The sequence below is a fragment of the Aquila chrysaetos genome, chromosome 5 (genome assembly GCF_900496995.4).
Source record: "Aquila chrysaetos chrysaetos chromosome 5, bAquChr1.4, whole genome shotgun sequence".
In the NCBI taxonomy this organism is placed as follows: Eukaryota; Metazoa; Chordata; class Aves; order Accipitriformes; family Accipitridae; genus Aquila; species Aquila chrysaetos.
The window spans coordinates 14,490,226-14,515,016 of record NC_044008.1 but is presented as its reverse complement, the minus strand read 5'-3'; the positions used below and the strand labels follow the sequence as shown (position 1 = coordinate 14,515,016).

At 36.0% G+C, this 24,791-nt stretch overlaps 1 protein-coding gene across 6 annotated transcripts in view; it reads left to right on the top strand.

The window, feature by feature from the left end:
• The window catches only part of ORC5 (origin recognition complex subunit 5), a 75,271-nt gene that overhangs the window by 11,633 nt on the left and 38,847 nt on the right, over window positions 1–24,791 (top strand). For all 6 annotated transcript variants that reach the window (XM_030015584.2, XM_030015586.2, XM_030015585.2 and 3 more), the window contains 9 exons: window positions 1,618–1,692; window positions 4,318–4,429; window positions 4,776–4,906; window positions 7,565–7,613; window positions 8,160–8,250; window positions 10,494–10,546; window positions 12,772–12,884; window positions 16,414–16,461; window positions 23,276–23,386. In XM_030015584.2, coding sequence (XP_029871444.1) covers window positions 1,618–1,692; window positions 4,318–4,429; window positions 4,776–4,906; window positions 7,565–7,613; window positions 8,160–8,250; window positions 10,494–10,546; window positions 12,772–12,884; window positions 16,414–16,461; window positions 23,276–23,386 — 783 coding nt within the window. The remainder of the gene's footprint in view (window positions 1–1,617; window positions 1,693–4,317; window positions 4,430–4,775; window positions 4,907–7,564; window positions 7,614–8,159; window positions 8,251–10,493; window positions 10,547–12,771; window positions 12,885–16,413; window positions 16,462–23,275; window positions 23,387–24,791) is intronic.

Here is a 24,791-nt window from a genome sequence, read left to right as displayed (position 1 = left end):
TTCTAAATGTTTCTCTTAAGCCAAGCATGGATGCTGAATGCTTGTGATTACTTGTGAAAAATGAATTTTTTCATTCTAACTACCTGAAAAATGGGAACTGATATAACTTGTAGTCATTCATACATTTACAATATTTAGCACTTTACAGGAGTAACAAGCTCCTGTTTTTAATGTAAGTCGGCAGACAGTTCTAAAATGTGTAGTTTTTTAAAAAAGCTGAAGGGTGACAAATCTATATTAAAACTAAAGAATAACGTGTGGATTTATAGGCCTGTGGGTAGGCTGTTTCTGTGAACCACTTGACTCAACTAAAAATTAAGGTCTACTTAGGTCAAGACCTTAAAGCTTTGTGTTCGGTAGATGCATGTCATCGGGTCCAATAATCAGAATTTTATTAGTAAAAATATGTAGCCTCTATTGGTCAGTAATGTAAAGCAGTCTTCATCCTGAAGTAGTTTATTATATGAACCAAATGCAGATGTCAATATAAAATCATATGTTGTATAGTAGTTTTAAATAAATTCCCAGGAAGTGTGAGCTATTATTGCAGAGATACTGTTCTTTCAGGTTTTTTTTTCCTGCACGGTGTGATTTTGAAATACTGTTTTCATAAAATGTTTGTTGGTTGTCCACATAAAATTCTTTTGCTTACTGCAGGCAACAGAAAAGATACATGTCTTAAATGTTTTGGTGTGGGGAGGGAGTGTAAAGGGATAGAAAAATACAATTTTCCAGGGACCTATAGTTTCTCTTTCACGAGCAATAATTCAAACGAAGTAATGAACTTCAGAATTTAGATTTATATTGCGAGTAGTAAATAAAACACAAAATGAATGTGTTTCTATTACCTTTTTTCATTCCTGTCAAGATTGTAAGTGTACTGGGAATATGAATTTTTTTGCCAAAGGATAGCCGTATGTGTTTTCATGCTCCTATTTTTTTTTCTCTAGGCTCCAAAATATGTTAGTTGTTTAGATAAAAGCGTTTCCTGTTTAAGCTATATATATGCTACATATTTGTTAGTGCCATGTCAGGTTTGCATACAATACAGTAAATCCTGTAAATTTCTAGGGTGCAAACTATGGCAAGAAAAATTTCTCTCAAAGTTCGGTTCTGTGAGTTCTGGATGGTAGCTGAGTTTTTGAAAATATCAGCTCCTATTTCTGAAAAATAATTTCATAGTAGGAAAAGATATCTCTCTTACAGTAAGCATGGTGATATAGTGCTGCAGTATTACCCATAATTTTATAATATAAGAAGAATTCTGGACAAAAATTGAGGTTTCAATGGTTGTTAATGATGTCATGGCTTTGTCAGTGTTGCTTTTGACTGGTATATTTATCTTTTAATTCTTACTGCCATAAGGCATGAGAATGTTGCTTGTCTGGGGATTGTATCTTCTTTTAGATGGCATAGCTGCTCGGGCTTCCTGGAAGCACACCTCAAGCAATAATCTCTCCAATGTTGCTTGTTTAAGGGGTCTTGATACTTAAATGGTTTCTGCTGTCTAAGAGCCATTGGTGAAATGAGTTTCCAGCAGCTAAGAATTCATTTTAAGTCCATGTGAGAATGGAAGGTGACGTTGTCTATATAATAAGGTCATTGTTTTATTAAAAGGTACTGGATAGAGCAGAGCAGCTGAGGGAGATGGAAGCAAACATCCTGCCAGCATTTCTTAGGCTTCAAGAGCTGGTAAGTGTCTGGAAAAAAATTAACGTATGTTTTCTGCATAGTGAAAGTGACTGAACGTAGTATCTGTCTGTCCATCTAGGCTCACAGATCAACATAAGTGATTCTTTAGATGAGAAAAGTTGCAGAATTAATCTCCACCTCCCTCCTCCAATCAACTGGCAGTGGTCAAAACTAGAAACCAAAGCAGAATTTAAACATCGGCAGGTTTTTCTTACACCTTTTTTTTTTTTTTTTTTTTTTAATTCTTTTTAATAGTATCTTGTTTTACAGTATCTAATCTGTTGTAGATTCTTTTGAGGGTGGTATCAGATACATAGCTGTCTTTTCTAGAACATTTTTGTTTTTATGAAGAATGTAAAATTTTTCTACTCTTTGTTTAAAGTTTTGTAATAATTGCAGAAAAAAAAGGCAGACTATAATCTATAAGGGGAAAAGCTTCAACGTAGCTCCTATTGGCTTGTTACAAATAAATAAATAAAACCCCTTTTAGAATTTGTCAGATGTTTGTGTGGGAATCCAAAGTCTGCTTCTGAGTCAGCTGCTGATTCAGAGAGCTCAACCAGATTGAGTGAATTCAGCATCGGAAGCGTGAATTTGCAACTCAGGAAACATTTGTCTTCCTCAAGTTTCTCCCATGTGAAACTTCACAACATTGCATGGTGGCTGTCTTGAGGATGGTCAGTAGACCACCAGCTATTTAATTGTGGCTGGAGCTGCACAGCTCAGCAGCTGTGAATGTGCTTTGTAATGGCAGAGAGTTTTTACACTTCTGCTGGAATTGTGCCACAGTATGTTTCTGACTGGAGTAAACCACTGTATCTTTCCCTCTCTCACTTCTGAAGGATCAAAGCATATGCCTTGGCATAAGGAAAAATGGTGCATTCTCTGAAAAGAAACTGAAGACAAAACCAGAAGATGGTGGTACTTTGAAATGTCTGAACATCTAAATAGCTGAAATTATACTTGTTATCTCGAGACTTTTGTGTGGTACTCTTAATCTTCTGGTGATGTTGATTTCTGTATTTACTGAATGAAGACTGATTCACAGCTGTGTTCTTAATCCTGGCAGCTGGTGCATTTTCTGCCTTTTTGTTTGTTCTGCCTATGTTCTGGATTTTCCTGCCTCTGAAGCAGAAACAACCTGTCTGACAGAGAAAGGAGGAAAACTTAGGGCTATGATTGCTGTTCAGGGACCAAAAAAATAGGCTAAGACTTATATATGTTAGAGAAACACCCTCAAATTCCAAAGTAGCCTCAAAATAAGTTTGTCAGCTTTCCTGAATGCTGAGATTCCAGTTGCTTAAATTCTGGATTCTGGACTGAGGCTTTGTAAAATTGTTGTGCAGCTGATGTTGCAGAGGAATGTTATAGGAGCAAATCTACTGCGTTACTTCCTTTCCTGGAGTGAAAGGAGACAAGAAACTTCATCAGTGGTGAAAGATTTCATGGGAGTGGGGTATCATTGGCAAAGAATGGGTCATAGGATGCTTGATTTCTGTGAGGATTATGGTGGGAAGTACTTAAGTTTTTCATATTGAAAGGTCTGTCAGGAACTGAACTGAAAATACCTTAGTACTTTTCTCAGGTAAAATACTAGGACATCTGGGAGAGGATGACAATTGAAAGAAATCTACAGAAAGATGCTCTCTCATTAAAAGAAAGAAAAACCTCCATAAAAATAGAGAAAGAAGAAACAGTAAAGAATATGGGTGGGTGCCACTGGCAAGAAGTGGGAAGAGTAAGTAGAAGAAGATTCTCCCTGAATTTCAGGGAAGGGCAATAGCATTTAAACTTTTCTTTCAGGTCATTCACTGCTCATATTAAGCATCGTCAATTCAATCAGGTTACTTCCTTTTATTTTCTTGAGGTGCCTTCATAGTTTTGAAATGTCTTTCTTGAAGAACCACATTTAAAAGCATCTTTTGTTGTGCAGAATTTTTAGTATGGTTCCAGAAACCTTGCAAAAAGGAAGTAAGGAATTTTTTTTAATATGGAGTGTTTTGTTATCTATTGACCAAAACATCAAACTCAAGGCAAGTATATTGTCAATATAACTTGGTTAAAAAGAGTATGTTACTATGTACGGCCATTGTTGGTAACTAGTAAAACAGTTGGTAGAGTACATGGTTAATACTATGTTTTTGTTTTGGGATGTTTTTTGTCTGTTTTTAAAGACCAGCTTACCTTTGAAATAAAGTACTAGATAGCTTGGTTTCAGAAAGCATTGAGCTTTCTTTCACTTTTTAACTCTTCCTGTTTGTTCTCAAAGTTTGGGTTTAATTACCAAAGTAAAATGCTGTCTTAATTTTGGGAGTAAGAGATAGAATCTACTTGGTATTGTACCAGAGCTCTATCACTGCACAAAGCTTACATGTCAGTGAAATGGCAAGGGATGCAGAGAAATTGTATGTAATTATGAAAATCTGCAAATGTATGAGCTTCTTGATTAGGCCAGCTGAAGCTTTGTTACTATGCTAGTAATTTGTATTAAACTGGAAATTTGATGATTTTTGTGGAACAGAAAAGTCACAATAATAATTTTTCTCATTGATACTGTAACATGCAGTGTTATTTTTCTCTTTCTCTGCCTGTCTGTCACTCTGGTTTTTTTTCTTCTCTGTGTAGACTGACAGAAATGTGACAGTTGTCCTGCTCAGTGAAATAGTATGGGAACTGTTCCGTCCAAATATTGGATGCTTTGAGCCATTCACCTTGTATTTTCCTGATTACAGCATAGGTAAACTAATTCTTTAATCTGCTTTTCAGGGATACTTTGTCAAACAGCATCCCAATGCTTTTTCCATGTTTGTCATTATGCCTTTTGCAGAATATGGAATAGCTACTGGAACGTAAAAGTGTATATTCACACAACCTCTAAGAGACTTTTATTTTTCCACTTGCCAAAACATCTCAAAGTAACATTTTGGTTCCATTATATTTGCTGATTCTTTTTATCAGTGTAGTTTTTGGTGGATTTGGGGTTATTTTTAGTGATGATTATAGTTTGTTTTTCCACTTAACTTGTAAAATGTGGTCAGTTTAAGTTAGCTTTAAATAAACAAAACTTATTTTTGTTTAAACAGGACACCTGCAGAAGATCTTGTCTCAGAATCATCCCCCAGAATATTCTGCGGATTTCTATGCTGCATATATCAATATTCTGCTTGGTGTCTTCTACATGGTCTGTAGGGACCTGAAGGAACTTCAGCATCTGGTGAGATGAGCTCCTTTAGAGTTGTTGTTTTGTTTTGGGGTGTTTGTCAAATGAGCTCTGAAAGTCTGGATTTGTTGTTGAATATGGACAAAGAGAAAATCATAGAATCATAGAATAGTTTGGGTTGGAGAGGACCTTTAAAGGTCATCTAGTCCAACTCCCCTGCAATAAGCAGGGTCATCTTCAACTAGATGAGGTTGCTCAGAGCCCTGTCCAGCCTGACCTGAATGTTTCCAGGGTTGGGACATCTACCACCTCTCCAGGCAACCTGTTCCAGTATTTCACCACCGTCATCGTAAAAAATTTCTTCCTTATATGTAGTCTATATCTACCCTCTTAAGAATGTGTTAGCTCAAAATGCAGTTTCCCTAGAAATCCATAACAAAGGTTGCAATTGTTTTGGTGGCTGTAAAGGGTTTCCATTGCTATGTAATTTGCCAGTCAGAGGCAACAAAAGCTGCACTAATGAGATGCCCATCTGCATGTGGTTCACCCAGCCCAGAACTTCTGTTGGGGTTTTTGAGCTCAAGCTGTTCCTCGATATCAGAGAGTGACTAAGAAGACTAGGCTACCTGTTTTCATCTGTTGATATAACGAGATAAACGTGATGAAACCTTTTATGCCTACTGATAAGTATAGCAGAAGCAATTGCTGCAACTGCAGCAGTTTTTGAGGGACCAACTTCATTATAGGCTTGGTTCGTGATTTTTTGTTTGTTTGCAATTCAATCAGAGGAAGTAATAGTTATGATTTTACTCTTCCAAGCAATGATAGGCCCTGCTGTGCTTCTTTTCTCTTCAAGTTCTTTTTACATGTGGTTATGTGACTTTGCTCTTATTGCACTTTCTTGCTCACATGGACTCCTGTAATCCCTAAATAGCCTTCTGTTGTATTCGTTTCCTGGACAATGCAGTGGAATGTCAGGCAGTTGCTTTCAACATTTGAAGGAATAAGTTCGATTACATGGTTTCAGCATGTCCAACCTCAAGTTCCATTGTTTCCCATGTTTATTAAATGTAACTTGCCACCCAACATTCTTCATACTTCAACTTTATGGGAAATTTAACTTAAAATTGAAATATTTTCCTGTATTATTTAGGAGTGTAAAATTTTCCCTTGATTTGCTTCCTACAGAGGATTTTAAGGTAACCAAGCTGCTACAAGCCAGATCTGTTGCACAATTTTACAGAAACATAGCATATTAATTTGACTCAAAGGCCTAGAGAAGCAAGGACTGACATAAATGTTTTCATTGTCTCTCTTTTGGAATTAAGAATAAAATAGATAAGTCAAAATTCCTGCAATGTAGTCATGCCTGAGAGAACAAAAATACATTGAAGATATTTGGAAAAAGGAGTTTTAACCATATATCAGTTGAAGAATGTAATAGCAAACAAACTAGCAGAAGAAAAATAAAAATTACTTGACAGTGACCTTTGCATAAGAAAAGCTGAATAGCAATAACAATTATTAGCTCATCAGATTATTATTTAAATAACTATACTGTGTACAAGGAAATTTGATGAGTTTGAAGTGATCGGTGATTACAGCCGGTGAACAAATTAGTGCTGGTGAGATGATCTGAATGTCCTGCCTGCATTTCTGTCAGGAAAACAGCTAAACTTCAGCTGAACTTAATCTGTTAACTATACAGGTTTTATATTTAAATGAGATGGCTGAAATCTGGTGGAGACACAAAACTAGGGTCACAGTTCTTCTAGCTATGTACTGAGTGGCTCCGCTTATCAGAATAATTTCATTAGCTTTAGATGCACTGTTTGTGTGTGTGGGAAATACCAATATTATGAAAAGATTTACGTAATTGGACCCTAGATTCTTTTTGTGCTTGACAAGTCTCTTCTGTAGAAGGTAATGACAGACACATACAGCTGTCTGTAGGCTTCTGAACAACTCCATAGTGTCTAACACAGACTCTAAATGTGCATGTTATTATGGATGATTATTAATAATACATTCTGGAATTATATTAGATTTATATATGGAAGTTATTGCATTGAGTTCTGTAAACTAGCACAGAGATTTAATAAGGTGCAGTAGAACAAAAGGAGAATGAAATGTGAGGATTGTTATTTTACAAAATTGTGTAACATTGATTTAAGCATTTTTAGAAAAAAATCTAGATTACAACCTTGTCAAAAGTCTCTCAATCTTACCATAGGCAAAAGGAGTTCTTTTGAATATGAAATGTGTTAGCAGGGCTTTTTTTTTTTAGTAATTGCTGCTTTTTTGTGTGTAAGTATGTGTGGCCTACCTTTGAACATGCTGAACTGCTCCTGGAATGGAAAGTTTTATCTGAAAATGAAAGGAGTAAAAAAAGTTCATTAAAACATTTTTATTGCATTTATAATGTTTAGTTACATTGTTATTTAAAAAAATATGCAACCCCTGAGTACAGTAAACAGGTTTTACAGACATCAAAACCAAGTAACGTGTGATAGATTACTTCTGTTTGTATTTTAATCTACAGAAATGTTGTGATGTTTTACAGTATAATGTTTGGAAGCAAGCAGCATAATTATTGACTGAAAAATAATTAATTGGTTTTGCAAAGTAATGAATTATGCTGCTTGTTACATTCTGTAGCTAGGTCAAATATATAGTACCTTTTTAATATGTTGTACTTTTTCCTTTCTATAGGCAGCGCTCAATTTTTCTAAATACTGTGAACCAGTGGTCAGAGGAGAAGGTAAGTTTCTCTCTTTAATTTGAGCAGGGTATGAGAGTGCATGTGCCCCCCCTCCCCTGTGGATTTTGTGGAGGACTTTGCTTTGATCGTCACTGTGTTTTGACCATTTCTCTGGTCACAACAGCTTTGCTTATTCCAGTTGCACCCAATAGGCAACATTTGCAGCAGAAGCAGTAGATTACATCTGTTGGTGGTGTTTTATGGAAATGAAATGGAAATACCATGAAAACTTGCTTCCCCCTATAAATCTTTCTCCTAACTCAACCACCAGGACTTTTGCGAAGTAGTGAGATAAGTAATTTCTCTGTCAAGGCGAAGAGGAGAAAATGAGAGCAGTGGTTCTGCCAAACTGTCCTAGAGTATCTCAGAGTAACCACAGAGAAACAGTCTTGTGTGGTAGCATGTGCTTGCAAATGGATGATGATGGTGCATTGTCCTAATATAGCATTTCAGAGGCAAGGTGTTAGATTTACTGTGTCATGCCTGTGACTGTTCAGGTGTTGTGTGAGTTAAATATTTAACAGAGTTGATTCTGGCTTGGTGCAGCAAATGAACGTGACACCCGCAAACTCTGGAAGAATATTGAACCTCATTTGAAGAAGGCAATGCAGACTGTTTATCTTCGGGAAATATCCAGGTAACTTGGGGGCGAGGCCTTGTTTGTTTTGTTGATGTTGCTGTTTTTAACAAGCTTCCTCTCTAAATATTTACTCTCTCAATTATGTTTCATGGCTAGTGTTTCTTTTTTGCTAGATAGAATCTTTTTTCTTTAACATGTGTTTCTTTCTTGCCATATAATGTTAGAAATAGGGTATCTCGGGAGGAAATTTTTAAACAAAACTGTATTTGTAGCATATAAAATATTTAAGTAAAGCAGTGACAGTAGGTTGTGTTCTCTTTTTCACTGATGGTCATGCAGATAGATCCATTTTTTGTCATGTATGAAACTGCCAAGCATGGGAATCTGTCACCAGAATATACACAGGCACAGTTTAAAACACACTTGTAACGTTGACTTGACAGATCCTCACTGTTCTGAGGATGCATGCAAGCATCAAAATTCTTATGAGATGTTACAGATCTTGAACATCTGTGTTCCTTAGCTTTGTTTAATGGAGCTAGGTTTGTACCCTTACTGTGCTTTCTGACTGCTTTTTTTCTTCTCCAAGGGCAAAATTTTCGTTACATGGAATTACCATTTTTGATAGCATTAAAAGCTGGTGTCCTGCTAATGGGCTGAGTTTCTCTTGGTGTGGTTTTAGATTCCTTGTTTATTTCTCAAGTTGCCAGACTGCTAGAAAAAAGGTGGTGATGTTCATTTTTAATGGTAATAATCGGCTCGGTTTTAATGTCTTCCCCACTTTTAAGATGAGTGATTCTGATATTATGCTACGTAAAGAGAGATAATGCAGTAGTGTTTGATTTCTTTGTCTCAATACAAACATAATGATTTCTTTCCTTTCAATGTCATTGAGGCCATAGAGTATTCTGGTAACTGAACCTGGCTGTGTAGTGGAAGTCGATGCTAAATGTTATGGAAAAGTGATCGTTCCTTCAAAAAGAGAATTGATTTTACTCCATATGAGCCAGACTTCACTGTACAATGAGGCATTATTCTATTTGCCTTAAATATGTATTTATACTTAGTATTGATCTTCAGTGCACAGTCTACTCGGGTTCTTCCTGACTTATTATATCGTGTAATTGCCTACTCTAATTAGGGTGTAATATGAATTTATGATATAAAATAGTTTATGAATTGTTTCCAAATAACTGAATTTCCCTCTTTACAGTTTTCTTTTATTATAAATTTGAGCTTTACTGGGTTTTTTTATTATAAATTTCAGCTTTCTGCATAACAGTTCTAGGATTTACCTCTGTGTATCTGTAAATGCTTGAGGAATTAAAAGGACCGTATCAGTTTTTCTGGCCACAGAACTGTAATTACTCTGGGCCTTTCTTCAAGTTGTAAGTTACAGCAGTAGAGCTTTGCTATCAGCTGTTGTGCTACCTGAACTGAGATGAAAATGAAACTTTTCTACCTGTAAAATAGACATTGGATAAAAAATTTGCTCATTGATAATTTGGTTGATCATTCATTATAATTTGAGTATTACATCGGCTCTCATTAAAGTGTTTTCATAAGTTTTATGGCTTATGGCTGTTCATAAAGATCTTTAAAAAACAAAACCAAAAAAGCACTGGTGCTTTAACAGACTTTTTTTTTTTTTTATCCCCTTGTGGTATACAAAATGATCTAAAATCATGACATTTCTAACAATGTCATTCCTTAAGGGAAGTTTTAAAGTGAAATTTTTTGCTGTTGTTTAGGAAAACACCAGACTACTTGTAGACATTTCTCACTGACAAAATGTTCCATCTTGATGTCTTCAGAGTTTTTCGGTGCAGAATGAATATTGCTTTGTTTTTTATGTAGACTTCAAAATTACATTATGAAGTAATTATAATATTGTTCTCACTAGTATAAACATTCATTAAGCAGATAAAAAAGACCCCAAAACTATCAGAGTCTTTACTTTTCATCCAATTATGCATTGTTCTTGCAACTTAGAACGCTATTGATATTTTCTTACTGGTGGTAGTTGGATGGAAAGAAATCACTATTTTACAATTAGCTTGTACTCACTTTTATACCTTAATATAGCATTACTTTCTGCAGCTTTTTCAAATATGCATAGTCTGCACATCATTGAAACTTATGTGCAAGGTAGTAAGACTTGGTATTTTTAATTATTCTCTTAGTAACTGTATCCTGGCCAGTGTCATGAAATTAAAATATACATATACCAAGCAGGTAGTTCTCTCTAAAAGACTAACAAATACTTCATCTTTATATATTTGCATTATCTTGTCTTTTAGCTCACAGTGGGAGCGCTTACAGTGTGACAACGGAGAACCTGGGCAGTTGAAAGGTATCAGATACAATAACTCTGTAGGGGCTTGTAATGTGAAATATGTACTTTTCAGTTTGACTTGGTCATTGTTATCTGAGAACGTGTGAATGAAATTATACAAACGAGGCTACCTCTTAGCATTCAGTTACAGTTCAGGGTAATCATGGTTTTTTGAGAAGGTGTTCTACAAAGGACTGTTACTATTTTTTCCCCTAGCATATATCCTGGGAGTAATCTTTCCTAAGGTCCTTTGTGGGCAAAAGCAGATTTCTTTAAGTCAGTATTTCTCATGTAAGAATGGATGAGGAGTGGGCTGACCCCTGATGGTCAAGCCCATGTGTGCCAACTGGCAGAATTATCTGAGTGGGGAGAAGGGAAAATTATACCTGGTGTATTACGCTGGATTAGCACATTCCTAAACAAAACAGCTGTCCTGTGTCCTGATTTCTTGGCAAAGAGAAATGTCAGAATTGCAAGAATTCTTTCTGTTCTTTCCTTGGAGGAGTACAGCTTTGTTGATTTTATACTTTAGACAGGCTTGAAAGTTGAATGTCAATATATGTTGGCCTTCATTTACAATTTAGGAAAGAATACTAAAATACTTTCCTGGCAATGTCAGTTGGTCATGGTCTTTTGACCAGTTCGTAGTTTGGGAACACTTTTGCCATATTATTTATTGTGACAAGTAGTTTCTTCTTTAGATAGTAGGTAAAATAGCTACTTATTTTAAAATTGTCTTAAGATAATTGCAGTCATCAGACTGTTTGCTATACTTGCTTTATGATCAGTAATTTTTTGACATTGTTGACCAAAGGAGTTTGATTCACAGTGTTCTTATTAAACTCCCTCCTTCTGTGCCTAGATGATCATGAAATACTCTTGCGCCTGACAACCCCAAAAAGGGAGACTTTATTTAAAATGCATTTTGTAGGATTTTTAGGTATATGTAGTAGGAAAAATTGTCTTGTTGGTAAACAGCGTTTGATAATAACATGCTTAAAAAACTGTTATAATAAATTTTACTGTGGATGTAAATAAGCAAATCATTCAGTGCATGATGCAATATTGGCCGACCAGAAGAATGGAGTAGAAACAGATATTTCTGTATTAAACTAAATTGTCTATATGTAAGTATTTATTTCGTGTTGCATTTTGTAATTAACATGCAATACAAAACAATCTCTTGACTGTAAATGAAACTAAAACTGCTGTCCTTTTGTGCCTACATGAGAGGAAGTTAATACTAGCTATCATTTAGGATGCTTCTCATCACACTGGGGGCTCTTAAACATGTTTAAAACTTAAGATTAATTCCTTGATCTTTATTTGCTGATATTTGTGGATTAAAGCATAAGGGTATGGGTACTTCACAGAACAAGAAACTGTCGAAGTGAAAACCTGTAAGCAAAGAAGGCACAAGAGAGACCCTTTAGTCATCTCCATAGTTAGACAACTGATGAAGTAAGGTGGTTTGACCATCCTATTCATATGCATAAGCTGTGTAAAAGAAGCAACTACAGTGACAAGAGCAGGGGAATGTAAAGGGAAAAAAATACAAAGTAAAAGTAAAAAGAGGGAAGGAAAATACTCACTAGACTGTAGTTGTGTGTTTTAATGGGTGAGACTTCAGTCTTAATGAAGTATACATGTAGCGGGCTAGGTCAGCTGGATCAAGTTTAAAATTTTGAAAGCATTTTTTGTAGAAGGTAAAACAGTAGCAAAAAATTGTGAGATGCTGAGCTGTTTTTCTGAAGTGCAGCACTGCGCCTTTCTCCACCATGCCAGCCCCGTTCCTGGCTGAGCTCTCTGGCACAGTCTGGAGTAGCCTAGCCTGAAAGCTGGGTTTTTGAGAAAAGCTTTGCCGTTGTATTAAAATACATCTTTTATCTGCCCTGTTTGCCAGAAATATTACTGTAAATGAAAGTAGCCTGGAAATTTTTTTTATTTTTTTTTTTTTGGGGGAGATTACACCTTAGTGATTTATGAATCTCTGATCCTTCAAACGCAGTTTCTGAGATGAGTCCATAAGGAGTTCAGAATGTTAGTTTTGTTTAGCTTTGTGCCATTCCTTGGCCCTTCACTGATTTTATATCTGTGATAATGGGGTTGAGAAAGTTGCTATACTCATTTAGTTACAGGAGTAGAGCAGGAGAGAAGGAAAAGAAGAATGCAAACAAGTCTAATTTGAAGGTTGTGAATGTTCAGAGTGGGTTTCAACGACTCATAAACTGTTTGTTTTATAGGACTTTCTGCACATACACATGTGGAACTTCCTTATTACTCCAAATTTCTTCTAATAGCTGCTTACCTTGCCTCCTACAATCCTGTTAGGACAGATAAGAGGTTCTTTCTTAAGGTAATGAGATTTTTTTCTTAGTGCTGCTGACTGAATTCCTGCATACTGAATATCCTAGTTTACAACTCTTCAACCATTCATTTTGAGCTGTGTTCCTGTGTGTGGTTCATTTGATTTGATCAGAAGTTTTTCTGTAGATCACATGTTGTGATTGGTAATGATCACTTAGTCATTATTAATGTCTAATAAACCCAACTTCCTGTTAATGTCAAAACATGCGTAACACTGTTTTAGCACAAGTATTGTGCTTTGCTTTTGTAAGTTGATATAGCTCCGTTTTGTAAAGATTTTAGTGGAGTGCCTGGAGTGTCCTTAGGTATAAGCCACACTTAAATTTCTGGAGTAAGATACAAACCACAACTGCATTAGCCTTTAATGAGGTAAAATGACATAGTGCATTATTAACTTATTTATACAATTTTAAGCTTCTGAAACAGAAACATACAAACAGTTGCTCTTGCAGAAGACGTGCCAGCTAATGGAACAACATGTTGTGTTGCAATGATGGTAATGCATGTTTTAGGATGAATGTCTTAATCCTCACTACCAAATCATGAGCTAAACCCCATTTTCTGTAAGTTCTTGCCGTATATAGGTTGAATTTTTTTTTCTTCTTTTCTTCTTTGGGCTATGTTGTGGTCATGCTGCAAACAAATGCTGTGGTGCCATAGTTTGTAGTCTGTCTCTTTCTTACCCAGAATCTTCATGCTCCTCAAGCCTGCCTCGTTGCATTGTTTTTGATGTCTTAATTTGACAAAATGTAGGCAGGAAGACAGATATCAGAAAAGTGATTGGGCAATTATGCTTTCTATGCATTTTACCAACATCAAATTTTCTACTTTAGTATGTATTAATATATGCATGTGTATATAAATATATGGTACTCATGAAAGATAGGTGTGAACAATTGAAGAAGATGAGAGCAAGCCAAATTTGTAGAAATATGCTTGTTTTCTTCTTCCTTCTTGAAAAAAAAATTGTGGATACATGTTTTGAGAAGTTACTGCAGTTCCTAGTGATAATATACTAGTACGTTTTTAGTTTAAATACAGGTTTTGTGTTTCTGCTATTATCCTACATTGACAGCTGTAGGTGTTTCACCCTTCTGTCTAGTCCTTTCCTGAGAAGAGTAGAGGATTACTTAGAGTAAGTGCAGATTGACAAGTTTTCTTTATGGGCAACCTTTGTTCTTTTCACTTGGCCAAAGCAATTTCTTTGTAACAGATTTATTTACTGAAGAAGTGGTTATGCCCAGATTTTTCCACATCAGTCTTGGAACTCAAAGAAACAGGAAAGCTTCCAGGAGTCAAGTCAGTAAAGGACGTTATCAAAAAGTGCCACATCTTTCTTGTTTGTGTTCACTGAATAACCTGCTCAATTTTTTTCCTTTCTCCTTTTTCATTATCTCTGAAGTTAGTTTCCACTCTTGCACATGAACCCCACTAATCTTTTGTACAATAAACATGAGCTTCTAAGTTTTTGAAGCAAGGACCATGAAGGTATTTCATTCAGTGATATTAAGTATTTTTCCCAAGAATTGGTGAAACAGAAATTAGCCCTTCATCAGGTGCTAAAGTGAATTTCAGAAATAGCTGCATCTCAAAGCCCACCAAAACCAACACTTCTGGGGGAGGTGGTGTTCAAGTTGAGTGGTTTTGAGTCATGTGGAATGTGAAAATAGAATATGGTTTTATCAGGTTTGTAATGAGATTCCGAGTAGATTACAGAAAAGTATCTTCTGGAGTATTTACCTAAGGACTGCTGAACAGCAAAAGGGATGCAAGCAAAAAGATGGTCATTGAGCTGCTAATCTGCACTACCGGTATAGCTGCTAGACTGTACTACAGCTAATGTCACAGTTTGTGGCAGCCTGGAATGCTGATAAAGCAATGAAGTAATAATTGGCAGCGCTGCTATTAGTTATATGAAAATTCAGGAGCTTTGCAGTAGATAGAGAGAAAAATATGAAGTTGGTTTTGAAAGGTAGTCTTTAAAACAAAAAAGAATAGTGATCTATATGAAGTCTTCATTTTATCATTTTAATATTAAACAGGATTAAAAACTAACTGAAAATTAGCTCTGAATTTCGTGTGCTTGCACAGAAATAGGGCACCTGCTCACTTGCTTTGAAACACGTTTGATATAACTTAAATACACCATATGGAGATCCCAGCATAACCTTTGAAATGCATGAATGCAGTTTGTTGTGATCCATCACTAGCATGCTGTGTAACCTCAGGCTTGATCACTTTCCTCTCCAAAAGGTCTCTTTTATCACTGTAGTCTTCTTTCCAAAGGCATGATAAAAAGATTCCTGTGCTGTCTGTGTGTGTGTGTGATACGTATTAATTGAACGAACCAATTTTTTTTAGTCTGGCAAATTATGCAAAGAAAACTTAAAGCACTGTCTAATACTAAGCTCTTCAGAAGTCAGTCAAGAAAAGCCACAGTTACTGAGATCGTCTTGACTTGGCTGAGTATTGAGGTCCACAAATACTAAGTACAAGATTTTAAACATGATGGAAAAAAAATTCCTTCATTTGAGATATTTTTTTCCCTGATTCACTGAGCATGCTTATAACGTGTACTTATTAATAAGGTATACTTCTCAAGGCTGTGGAAAAACTCATCAGGTGATATTTTGAGAAATAGCACTTAACTATGTTTAAAGAATATTATACTTGTACCTCTCCACCAATTTTACATCATTTTCATGTCTCTCTGTCTTTTTTTTTTGTTTTTTTTTAACCCGTTCATTTGTAACATCCTGTTTACTATATTCCTGTCCTTGTCTTGCCCTCAGATTTTCAGTTGAGATCCAAGAACACTTGATTATTTTCTTTGGACAGCCCTTCCTTTCTTAATGCTGCTTTAAAGCTGCGCCTTTTTAAATGATGTTCCTTTTCCCGCCCCACCTTCTGTTTGTCGTTTAGCTCCTGCACCTTGAACTATCTTTGTATTTTATCGATTGAATTCCTGGTTGTCATTCTGCCAGCTTGCGTACCATCCAAATTTGAAAATGGAGCAGATAAAAGGTGAAAATTCAGATGGATTTTATGCATGGATACATTTAAAAAATGAAGTGACCATCATTTAAACTTCTCTGGAAATAGAAGGAAATGAAACGTCTGTCTTTTTCATTAGACGATTGAGGATAGGAGGAGGATGGTGGCATGAAGTCATATTAAAAACAAATTTTTACTGCCTTTTCTCATCAGTCCCTGATTAGATCAGAAAAAAAACTTATGCATGTCACCAAAAAATATTAGTGTGGTGGTTTTTGGCTTTGCACCATGTGGGACACAAGGAAGCAAGAAGTAAGCCAAGTGTAATTTTAAGGCTTCTGGTAAGAAGGATCGCTGGTAACATCAGAGGCAAATACTGGAGATGTAGTAAAGAAGGACACCCAGACTAGCATATTAACATACATAGTGTACAGTTCTTTGTTGACTGTTTTGATTCTGTCTTTGCTATAGAAGGAGCATAAAATAATTTACATACAATATTTGCTCTTTTCTGTTGTTTACAGCATCATGGGAAAATTAGAAAGACCAACTTTATGAAGAAACATGAAAAGGTATGTATTTTATCTTTCTAAGCTGAGCTTGGCAACAAGTATTTTTTTCTACTGTACTGCTGGTTTTGTGTTTTGTTTTGCCTCGTTTACTGTAGGAACAACAGAATTGCATAAATAACAATTATTGGTGCATTTTTTTCATATGATACAAATTTCTGTATGATACACACATTTTTATTTCACTGAAATTTAACTGTAGCATAAATTTGTCTTCTAAAGCCATATTTCTGTGTATAACAAAATGTGCTGCTTAAAGCTAGTTAAAGGACATCATACATGGAACAGCCAGATACCAGAATTTCTCTCAAAGATGTTAGAGTAATAGGTGGTTAGTAGTTTTGAAAGTCAAGTCACTTTAATTCCCAGTGAGGCATAAGAGCTTAAGTTTGTGTGTTGAGGCTTGGAAACTTTGCACTCCTCTCTGTTGTTTAGGATTCTCTCAGACTATTAACTAAACTTTTCATGGTTATAAATAGGTAAATATCATTGATTTCAGTGGAGCTATACCAATTTTTACTGACAGAGCCTTGATATGCTAGGAAAAGCAAATACCTCTATGTATATTTATTTAATTTATTTAATTGTAAACAGAGAAATCAAATTTTAACATTTGTAACTTGTTGACTTGTTTTTAAACAAATCTGTAAATGAAAAGCAGTGCAGACAGCATTAAATCCCTGCTGAAACAATCATTATATCCTTTTCTTCTCTCTGCTACAGCCAGTGTAAATAATATGAGAAAAATTTTTAAATGATTCTTAGCCCAATAATCCTTTGCTTCTCATCCTTCCTATAGCCTTTTCCCTAATTTTCCTCCTGCCCCTGCAGGAGGACAGAGTCCTTGGCTATCCAAAGACTTTTTTCCAAGTTCTCTTATTTCTGTAGGGGGACAATTTTTGCATGTGAAAGTGTAAGTGAGCATGGTTTTACTTCAACAGTGCAATGTGTTGCACCGCTAGGTACATATTTATGTAAATTTAAGAATTCTGAAGTTTCTGAATGTGTGTGTCCTGTACACATAGACCTTGTGTGTTTTGTGGCTGGCATGTGGACTCGTGAGAACTTCCAGAGCATTTAAATATTTTCAGGAGTGGTAAATTCTTGAAATACCTCCATGTCTTAATTAGCTGATAAATAATTTTCAGGAGAAGGAATAATTATTGTATCTTAGACCAAAATGTTCTTCTTTCCTTGCATCCTCTGCAGGAAAGTTGTTTTGTTTTATTCTTTCTTGGCAATAGATTTCCAGCTTGGGAACAAGCAGGGAGATGGGAACAGCTAGAAACATAAAAGAAATAGGAAAATAGAGATTTGATAAAGAAATACTGAGGTCGTGATCACCTTAACTGTACCGTAGAGCTTGTTCTCTTGTGTCATTATTTATGTTAAAGGGACTTGTATCCAGGTTCACTACTTAGTGTTCAGAAGTGCCTGCATTAATCATAAATTGGTTTTTATTTTATTATTGCTCCTGCAGCAAACTAAATGCTGAGTAGGTACAGAAACAGAACAGAAGGAGGTACTAAGGAAAGAACTGTAAATGAAGGTAACTCAAACAAATGTAAACAAACATAATGTAAACAAAATTAATGGTCAAAAAGATGAGTAAGATTTCAGTTACTTTTTTAACTTTAATTAGATTAATTCTAATTCTGTAGACTTTACATTTACCCTACAACCTAAGCATTGAACTGATTCTGAAAGCATGGTTAAACATGTGTGCAGCTAAAGAAGCTTGGTTTGTTCTCTAGCTGTAACAAGTAACTTGCATAATCAGGAAAGACTTCTAAGACTGCAAATGATCTAATTCTTGCACCTCTTTGTTGTATTAAAAATTAGTGTTACTTTGATGAGAATTAGAACTTCATAATCCTAGTAAATCAAATATAGTTAACAGAAAATATCTCTTGAGTTGACAGTGTTACATTAAACTCTGATTGCATGGAAGAAACAGGAGTGTGTCTTAGGGTTTAACAAACAGGACGGGAACTTTGTGGCATTTTGAGAGTACCTTTGCTTCTAGTTACAGAGCACTGGTTCTCTGCTTATGTGTTGCTTTATAGTTTACAAGTAAGGACCCTTTTGCTCTAAGTATTGATGCCAGAAACTGAAACTGCTTGTAGGTTAGAGAACAGTCTGGTCTTGAAAGTTTTTGAGGCGTGGTAGCTGTGATAGTGGGGAACAGGACTGCAGGTCCCAACAGGATTTTCCAGACCTATGTTCCTTTTACTGTACTGTAACCTTTATAAATATTTGCACAGAGATACAGTCACCCAGATGTAAACTTACATATTTTGGTACTATGATTCTGTAGTGAGGGAACCTGAAATACAGGGATAAAGGATTACCTGTGTAGTGTTACAAATAATGGCTCACTTGCTTCAGTTGGTGTGATAGCTTGTATCAATATACCTTCCCTCAGAGAAGCTTGTCTAAAGACTGATTTACAGATCAGATTCGCCTAACTCCAAGTGGGTTCCTGCATCTAAGCTAGTGTCTTTTTATAGACAGTGCAGAGCTAGTTGATGCAGTCATTGGAGTGTAGGGTGTGATTCGTCTCATACTAAAGTTGGTTCTACGTTCAGTCAGATGAATTGCACCATAAACTGTATTGGTTAGATTTCTATGGCTATAATGGGAACTTAGGAAACTAGTTTGGCTGTATATACCTACTTGGCAGGAAGCTAACATTAAGTGAAATAAATCTTTCCTTAAAAGTTTAGGTACAGCCAGACTAAAAATCTGTTTCTTGATTCTTAACTCTGTTCAGTCCAGAGGCCATGGGTTTTTTTATTAGAAAAAGCAAATCTTGTGAATTAGGGGCAAAAAATTTACTTTATCATTCTATTAATTGCCTTGTTGCTGATAGCAGCAGAATTTGTTGAGTTTCTTTGTGTGATTGCTCTGGAACAATGTTTTTCCAGTTTAGTGACAAGTGAGAGATCTTCTGGTGAAGCTACTTTTGCAGGAGTATGCTTTTTTCAGATGTCAGTCCATCAGAGGATCAAATGTGTTGGTGTGGGTTTTTTTTACTGGAAAAGAGTTTTGTCTAGTATATCTGCTTCAACTTCAGTCTAGGATCTGTTTTGTATCAGAATTTCTAGCTTACAACTAAAGATGATTCATTTCCGTAGCAACCAGGGAAGTTCAGAAATGCTTTCTGCTAAAAAAAGTGAGAAGTATAGTTCTGTCTTTAAGTATATGCTTAAAAGGTTGAAAATTCAGCCAGCTGAGGTTAAGGACTTTCTTTTGTGCAAGTAATTTAGTTTGGGTTAAGCTTTTACTCTTTAAAGAATGCTTTTGCTTCTCATTCTTGTTCATGAAATTTTGGAATGTGAACACATGGCTCGCAGTTGTGGGACAGTGAAAGACTTGGGCCAGTTAAACAGTGGGAACATGAAACTGTAGATAAAAAGCACAAGTATAGATAGTGGCAGCTGGGGAAAAGTCTTTTTTGAACCATTAGGCGAGTGTGTTGCCAAGGTGGAAAGATGATAGAGGACTCACAGAGTTAATTTGATGGCTATAAAACTTTTTGAAGAGGTTTTCTGAATGTGGAAGGTATCTTTGTTTTTAAGTGAGCTGAGGGTCCCTTGGATTTTTATAAATACTATTTTATGTAGTATTCTGCCCTAGCTTCTTGCTGAAGATTTCTAAATGTTTCACCATGTTCTGTTTGGAGGGACTTATAAACCATTCCTATTCATCCAGGAATTTATTTCTGTCAAAGAAATAAAAATGAAGTGGTGCTTCTAGGAGTTACACTCTCTTAGAATTAACTCTTCTGACTTCCAGAAGAAAGCATTTCTCTCAAATAATTTAAAAGTTCAAAATAGTATTCTGTCTAATCAGAGAGCTGATAATATTAAGAGTAAGAAACTTGTGAAGTAATTGTATACTAAACACAATTTCAGGGATTACTACATGCTAATTGTGCTTGCTAGCTGCTTGGAGTGCACACATTTTAATTACTGTATGTTTGTTGACTTTTTCTGTTGATAATAAAGAATATGCTTCACAGAAGTGGCGTATTTAGAAAGAGAAGGGCAGGGGATTGTACGGTTCATAACTTACACCATACCTCCATTCTTGACTGAGGGTGCCGTGCTAAAGTTGTGACTACATGTTTTCATTATTTTTCACACTGCTTTGTTAGCCAAGAGGTAGCTTTGGGGACACCTCCTGGATTTGAAAAGCTAAAGCATGTATTGGAAATATATACTTTTTGTTTTGCTGAAGAAATGAGTGGTTGTGTTTCACTGTTGATTAACGCCATAGATGTGCTCGTGATATATTTGAGACGTGTTCTTTCCCAGAAGCATTTTGAAACAAACTTTCTTTTGAAATTCCTCTTTAATCTTGGCTGCTCTGTTAGTAAGAAGAAAGCAATGTACACTACATTGTCAGAACTTTTGACAGTCTGGGTCATAAATAAATCTCTGTTGTCCTAACAATGCTGCCTGAGTTGTAATACTACCCAGTTCTGCCCTATGAACTGTACTTCTCCTTTTTGTAAAATGGGTTATTTTAAAAATATTTAACATTGAAAAATCAGGAACTCGTATTTCTGTGAATTCAATTGAATTCAACGTTACTGCATACAATAACCTGTAATGCCTAAAGTGTCCATCAGTGCCAGCTAAGGTGTGAAGATGATGTGTATGGTGCAAAAGAAGGGTAAGGGACAGAATAGCTCTGTAAATGCAAAGTTGAGTAAATATGCTGTGTTCTGATAACACAGTTTGTCTGTAGCTGGCAGGTGGCTCTTTATACAGCAGCTCTGACCAGCAAAGGAGCTGACCTTGGGCTCAGCCAGCTGAACTCTGCTTTAGCCAGCTAAACTTGTGTGAGGTGGATGCACTCTGGGCCCTCACACTCAGCACTCTTTGGGCTGCATCTTGAATGCTCTGTCCAGTTTTGCCCCCCTCCAGTACAAGACACATATCAGTAAACTGGAACAAGTTCAGCAGAGAGGTATCAAAATGGTCAGAGGCTGGAGCACTTGCCCTGCAAGGAGAGGCTGAGGGAACTGCAGTTGTACAAGCTGGAGAAGGGAGGCCTAAAAACAGCCTGTTCCTGTACCTGCAAAGAGATCATTAAGGCTCTATGATACAAAGGTGGATGGTGAGAGGGTGAGAAACGACGAGCGTAAGCTGAAATGAGGTGTTTATACTGGATATAAGGAAAACCTTTTTCTTTATGCGGACAGCCAGGCAGTGACACTGGTTTCCCAGAGGGGTGGTGCAGTCTCTGACCTTGGAGGTTTCCAAGACTGGACTGGTAAAATCCTGAGCAACCTGGCCTGACCTCCTAGCTGACCCTGCTCTGATCGGGAGGGGTTTGACTAGAGACCTCCTAAGGTCCCTTCCAGCTGGAATGATCTTATGATTGAGTGTATTTTAAGAAAGTAGAAATATAGTAGTAAAGGCATTTCCTGTGCAAAACAGCAAGTTGAAGTGTTCTCATTTCTAATTTCCTGATCAAAAATGTTTTCTTTGGTTTTGGTATCAAAATGGTAACATTTTCATTGTGGTATAAAGGAAGCAAAAGAGAAAATGAAAACTAAAAAGTTAAAATCAGCCAAAAATATAAAAAAATCAGCAATTTTGCTGGAAAAAAACCGCACAGTTAATACATTTTATTCCTGCAGAGATGGTTGATTGATTGATTGTTTTGGAGGTTTTTTTTGTTTCTTTTTTGGGTTCGTTGTGGTGGTTTTTTTTTTTTTTTTTTGTAAATTAATTTTAGAAATTGAAATTCACAGAAGAGCTGAGGTGGGTGAGGACCTCTGGTCTAGTCCAACCCCCCTGCTCAAGCAGGGTCACCTAGAGCAGGTTGCTCAGGATCATGCCCAGTTGGGTTTTGAATATCTCCAAGGATGGAGATTCCACAACCTGCCTTAGGCAGTAAGTTGTAGTGTTTAACAGCCCTTGGGATAAAAAAAGTTTGGGTTTTTTTCCTATGTTTAAATATAATTTCCTGTATTAGAATTGGTCCCCATTGCCAAGTTAGTCTACTCATGTTCTAGACCGTAAGGCTGTTTATTGGAGTAGTTTAGTATGGCATTTAAGATGAGGAACTCTTGTTATGATTTTGCACCTCTGTGAGAGGAAGTGAAAAGACTGGCTAAAACAATTCAAAGAAAGTGGATATGTTGATACTTTAGCAGAATCTTGTCTTTTTATGCTTTTTCAAAGTGCAAATGCTAGTAAAATATTTGTCTTCAGTAAGCAAAACACACTAAAATATACTTAAAAGTAGTTTGATAGTTTTATAGATTTGTAAAGCTATTGTTCTGTTATGTGCAGTACTTTGTAGGTGATCATGGATTATAGACTGACTGTAGACAATAGACTAAATCTAAACCTTTACATTTTTTCACTAGCTACAAACTCTGTGCTTTTAAGAAGCCCAACTTGTCTTACTGTTGATAAACTGAAGAAAACTATGTGCACTGTGAGAATGCCATAATATGCAGTCTTTCCTCTTTAATCCTTAGATTGGGCAAGGTAATTTAATAGGACAAGTAAATCTATAACTAGCGACAGGAAATTTGGCATCAGATCTTCTGTTATAGCTCAAAAATGTTGCTATTTATCGTGCAGTTTGAACTCTTGCCATGTTAAGTAGAGCTCTGTCTATGTCTTTGTGATCAATAAGCATGTATTCAGTGTTTTCCATAATATGTAAGTGGCTGTGTGAAACACTACTGTGAATTACAGTGCCTCCCCAGAGACTAAAAAGATGTGAGAATAACATCGTGTGGTACTCCAGGAAAGATCTATTGGATTGAAAAGTGTTGTTTCTGTTGCAGACCAGTAATCACCTCCTTGGGCCAAAGCCATTTCCCTTGGACAGACTGTTAGCAATATTATATAGTATTGTGGACAACAGAGTTGCTCCAACTGCAAATATATTTTCCCAGGTGAGTGTGTACTTACTTTCTTTATTTCCTTTTTAGTATCTGGCATTTTTGAAAAGGTTTTACATTGTTTTTTGTAAGTCATCATTCTAATTAAAAATAATGAGAAAACAACCACAACAGTAATTTAAGTTGAAGGCTCAGAGTAATATTTATCTGTATTAATAGCTATGAATTCAAGACTTTCTGTGTGATGATCTGAAACCTTCTAATAGCTAACTTTTTCCTGATCCTGGACTGTGATCTGTGTTGGTTAGTTCCTTGGCTTCTCATTGAAGTCTGTTAGCCTGTTTGTATTTCAAGTTAAGTGTATAAAAGTTCACTGTCCTATGGCCAAAATTAGTCACATTGGAACACATGTAACATAAATGTAGTGATGAGGAAGGAGCAGAGGAAGAATAAGGTATTTGGAGGTGAAAAGTGTTTACTGTGATACATGTATCTTAGGGATAATGTTTTTCATTTGGACCAACTTGTCTTGCAGAGGAGAGTCAGTATCCCGTTTCACTAGATGGCAGCATAACTATAGAGTTGAGTGGAATTAAGTAAATCTAGAGTTTTCTCTAGAGCTCTGAGTTTGTCAAGTGTAAATACTTATTCTGTATAAGTAAAGATAGGGGGGTTTTTGTCAGCTTGATCCTTAGATCTTTCATGTCCACCTTAGAATATCTCAATTTCTTTCCTGCTTTCCAGTTGTGGTTAACTTTTACTTATAGAAATATTTTCTACCTTTCCTTGTTAGGTCTCAAGTTTAACCAAGGATTATTTAAATCTGACGTCTGTATTCATGTAAAGTTCTAGGAAACATATGCTCAAGATACCTAAACAATTTTGCTACTGCTTTTATCATCGCTGTTCAGTGCTCACACAAATGTTTGGCAAAATTAATCTCCCAACTTTTTAGAATAACCAACCATAAATATACATATTGTAAAATCAGGCAATAGAGAAGCTAGATAATTGTAGTACTTTATTTAATGAGTGGTATGTGAATATCTTTGTTAATAGTGGTGGGGACCCAGGTGCTTTACAGATGCAGTAGGCAACTGACACCTTCACATAATATTTTCTCTCATGCTTCTTTAGTTAAAGGTTATTATATGATCTGAGGCACGAGAAATTTAGACAACCACAAAAAATCTGTTAATACAAGCATTTACTTTTTTGTAATTAGATGAGTGGTTTTTCAGCTTACAGTCTACACCCCTTGAGATGTCAATGGATTAGCTTTCAGAGGTGTTCAGGAAGTGGCTGAAAAAAAATCAAGTTTAGACACGTTTATGCATCCCGTACTTGTTTCTTGCCTTTCTTCTGTCATCTCACGGCACCTCACGAATTCACTGTGCTTTCAGAAGGAACCCTAACTCTGTATTTCAGAGCTATGTTGAAGTTTCCTATGGGCAAATGC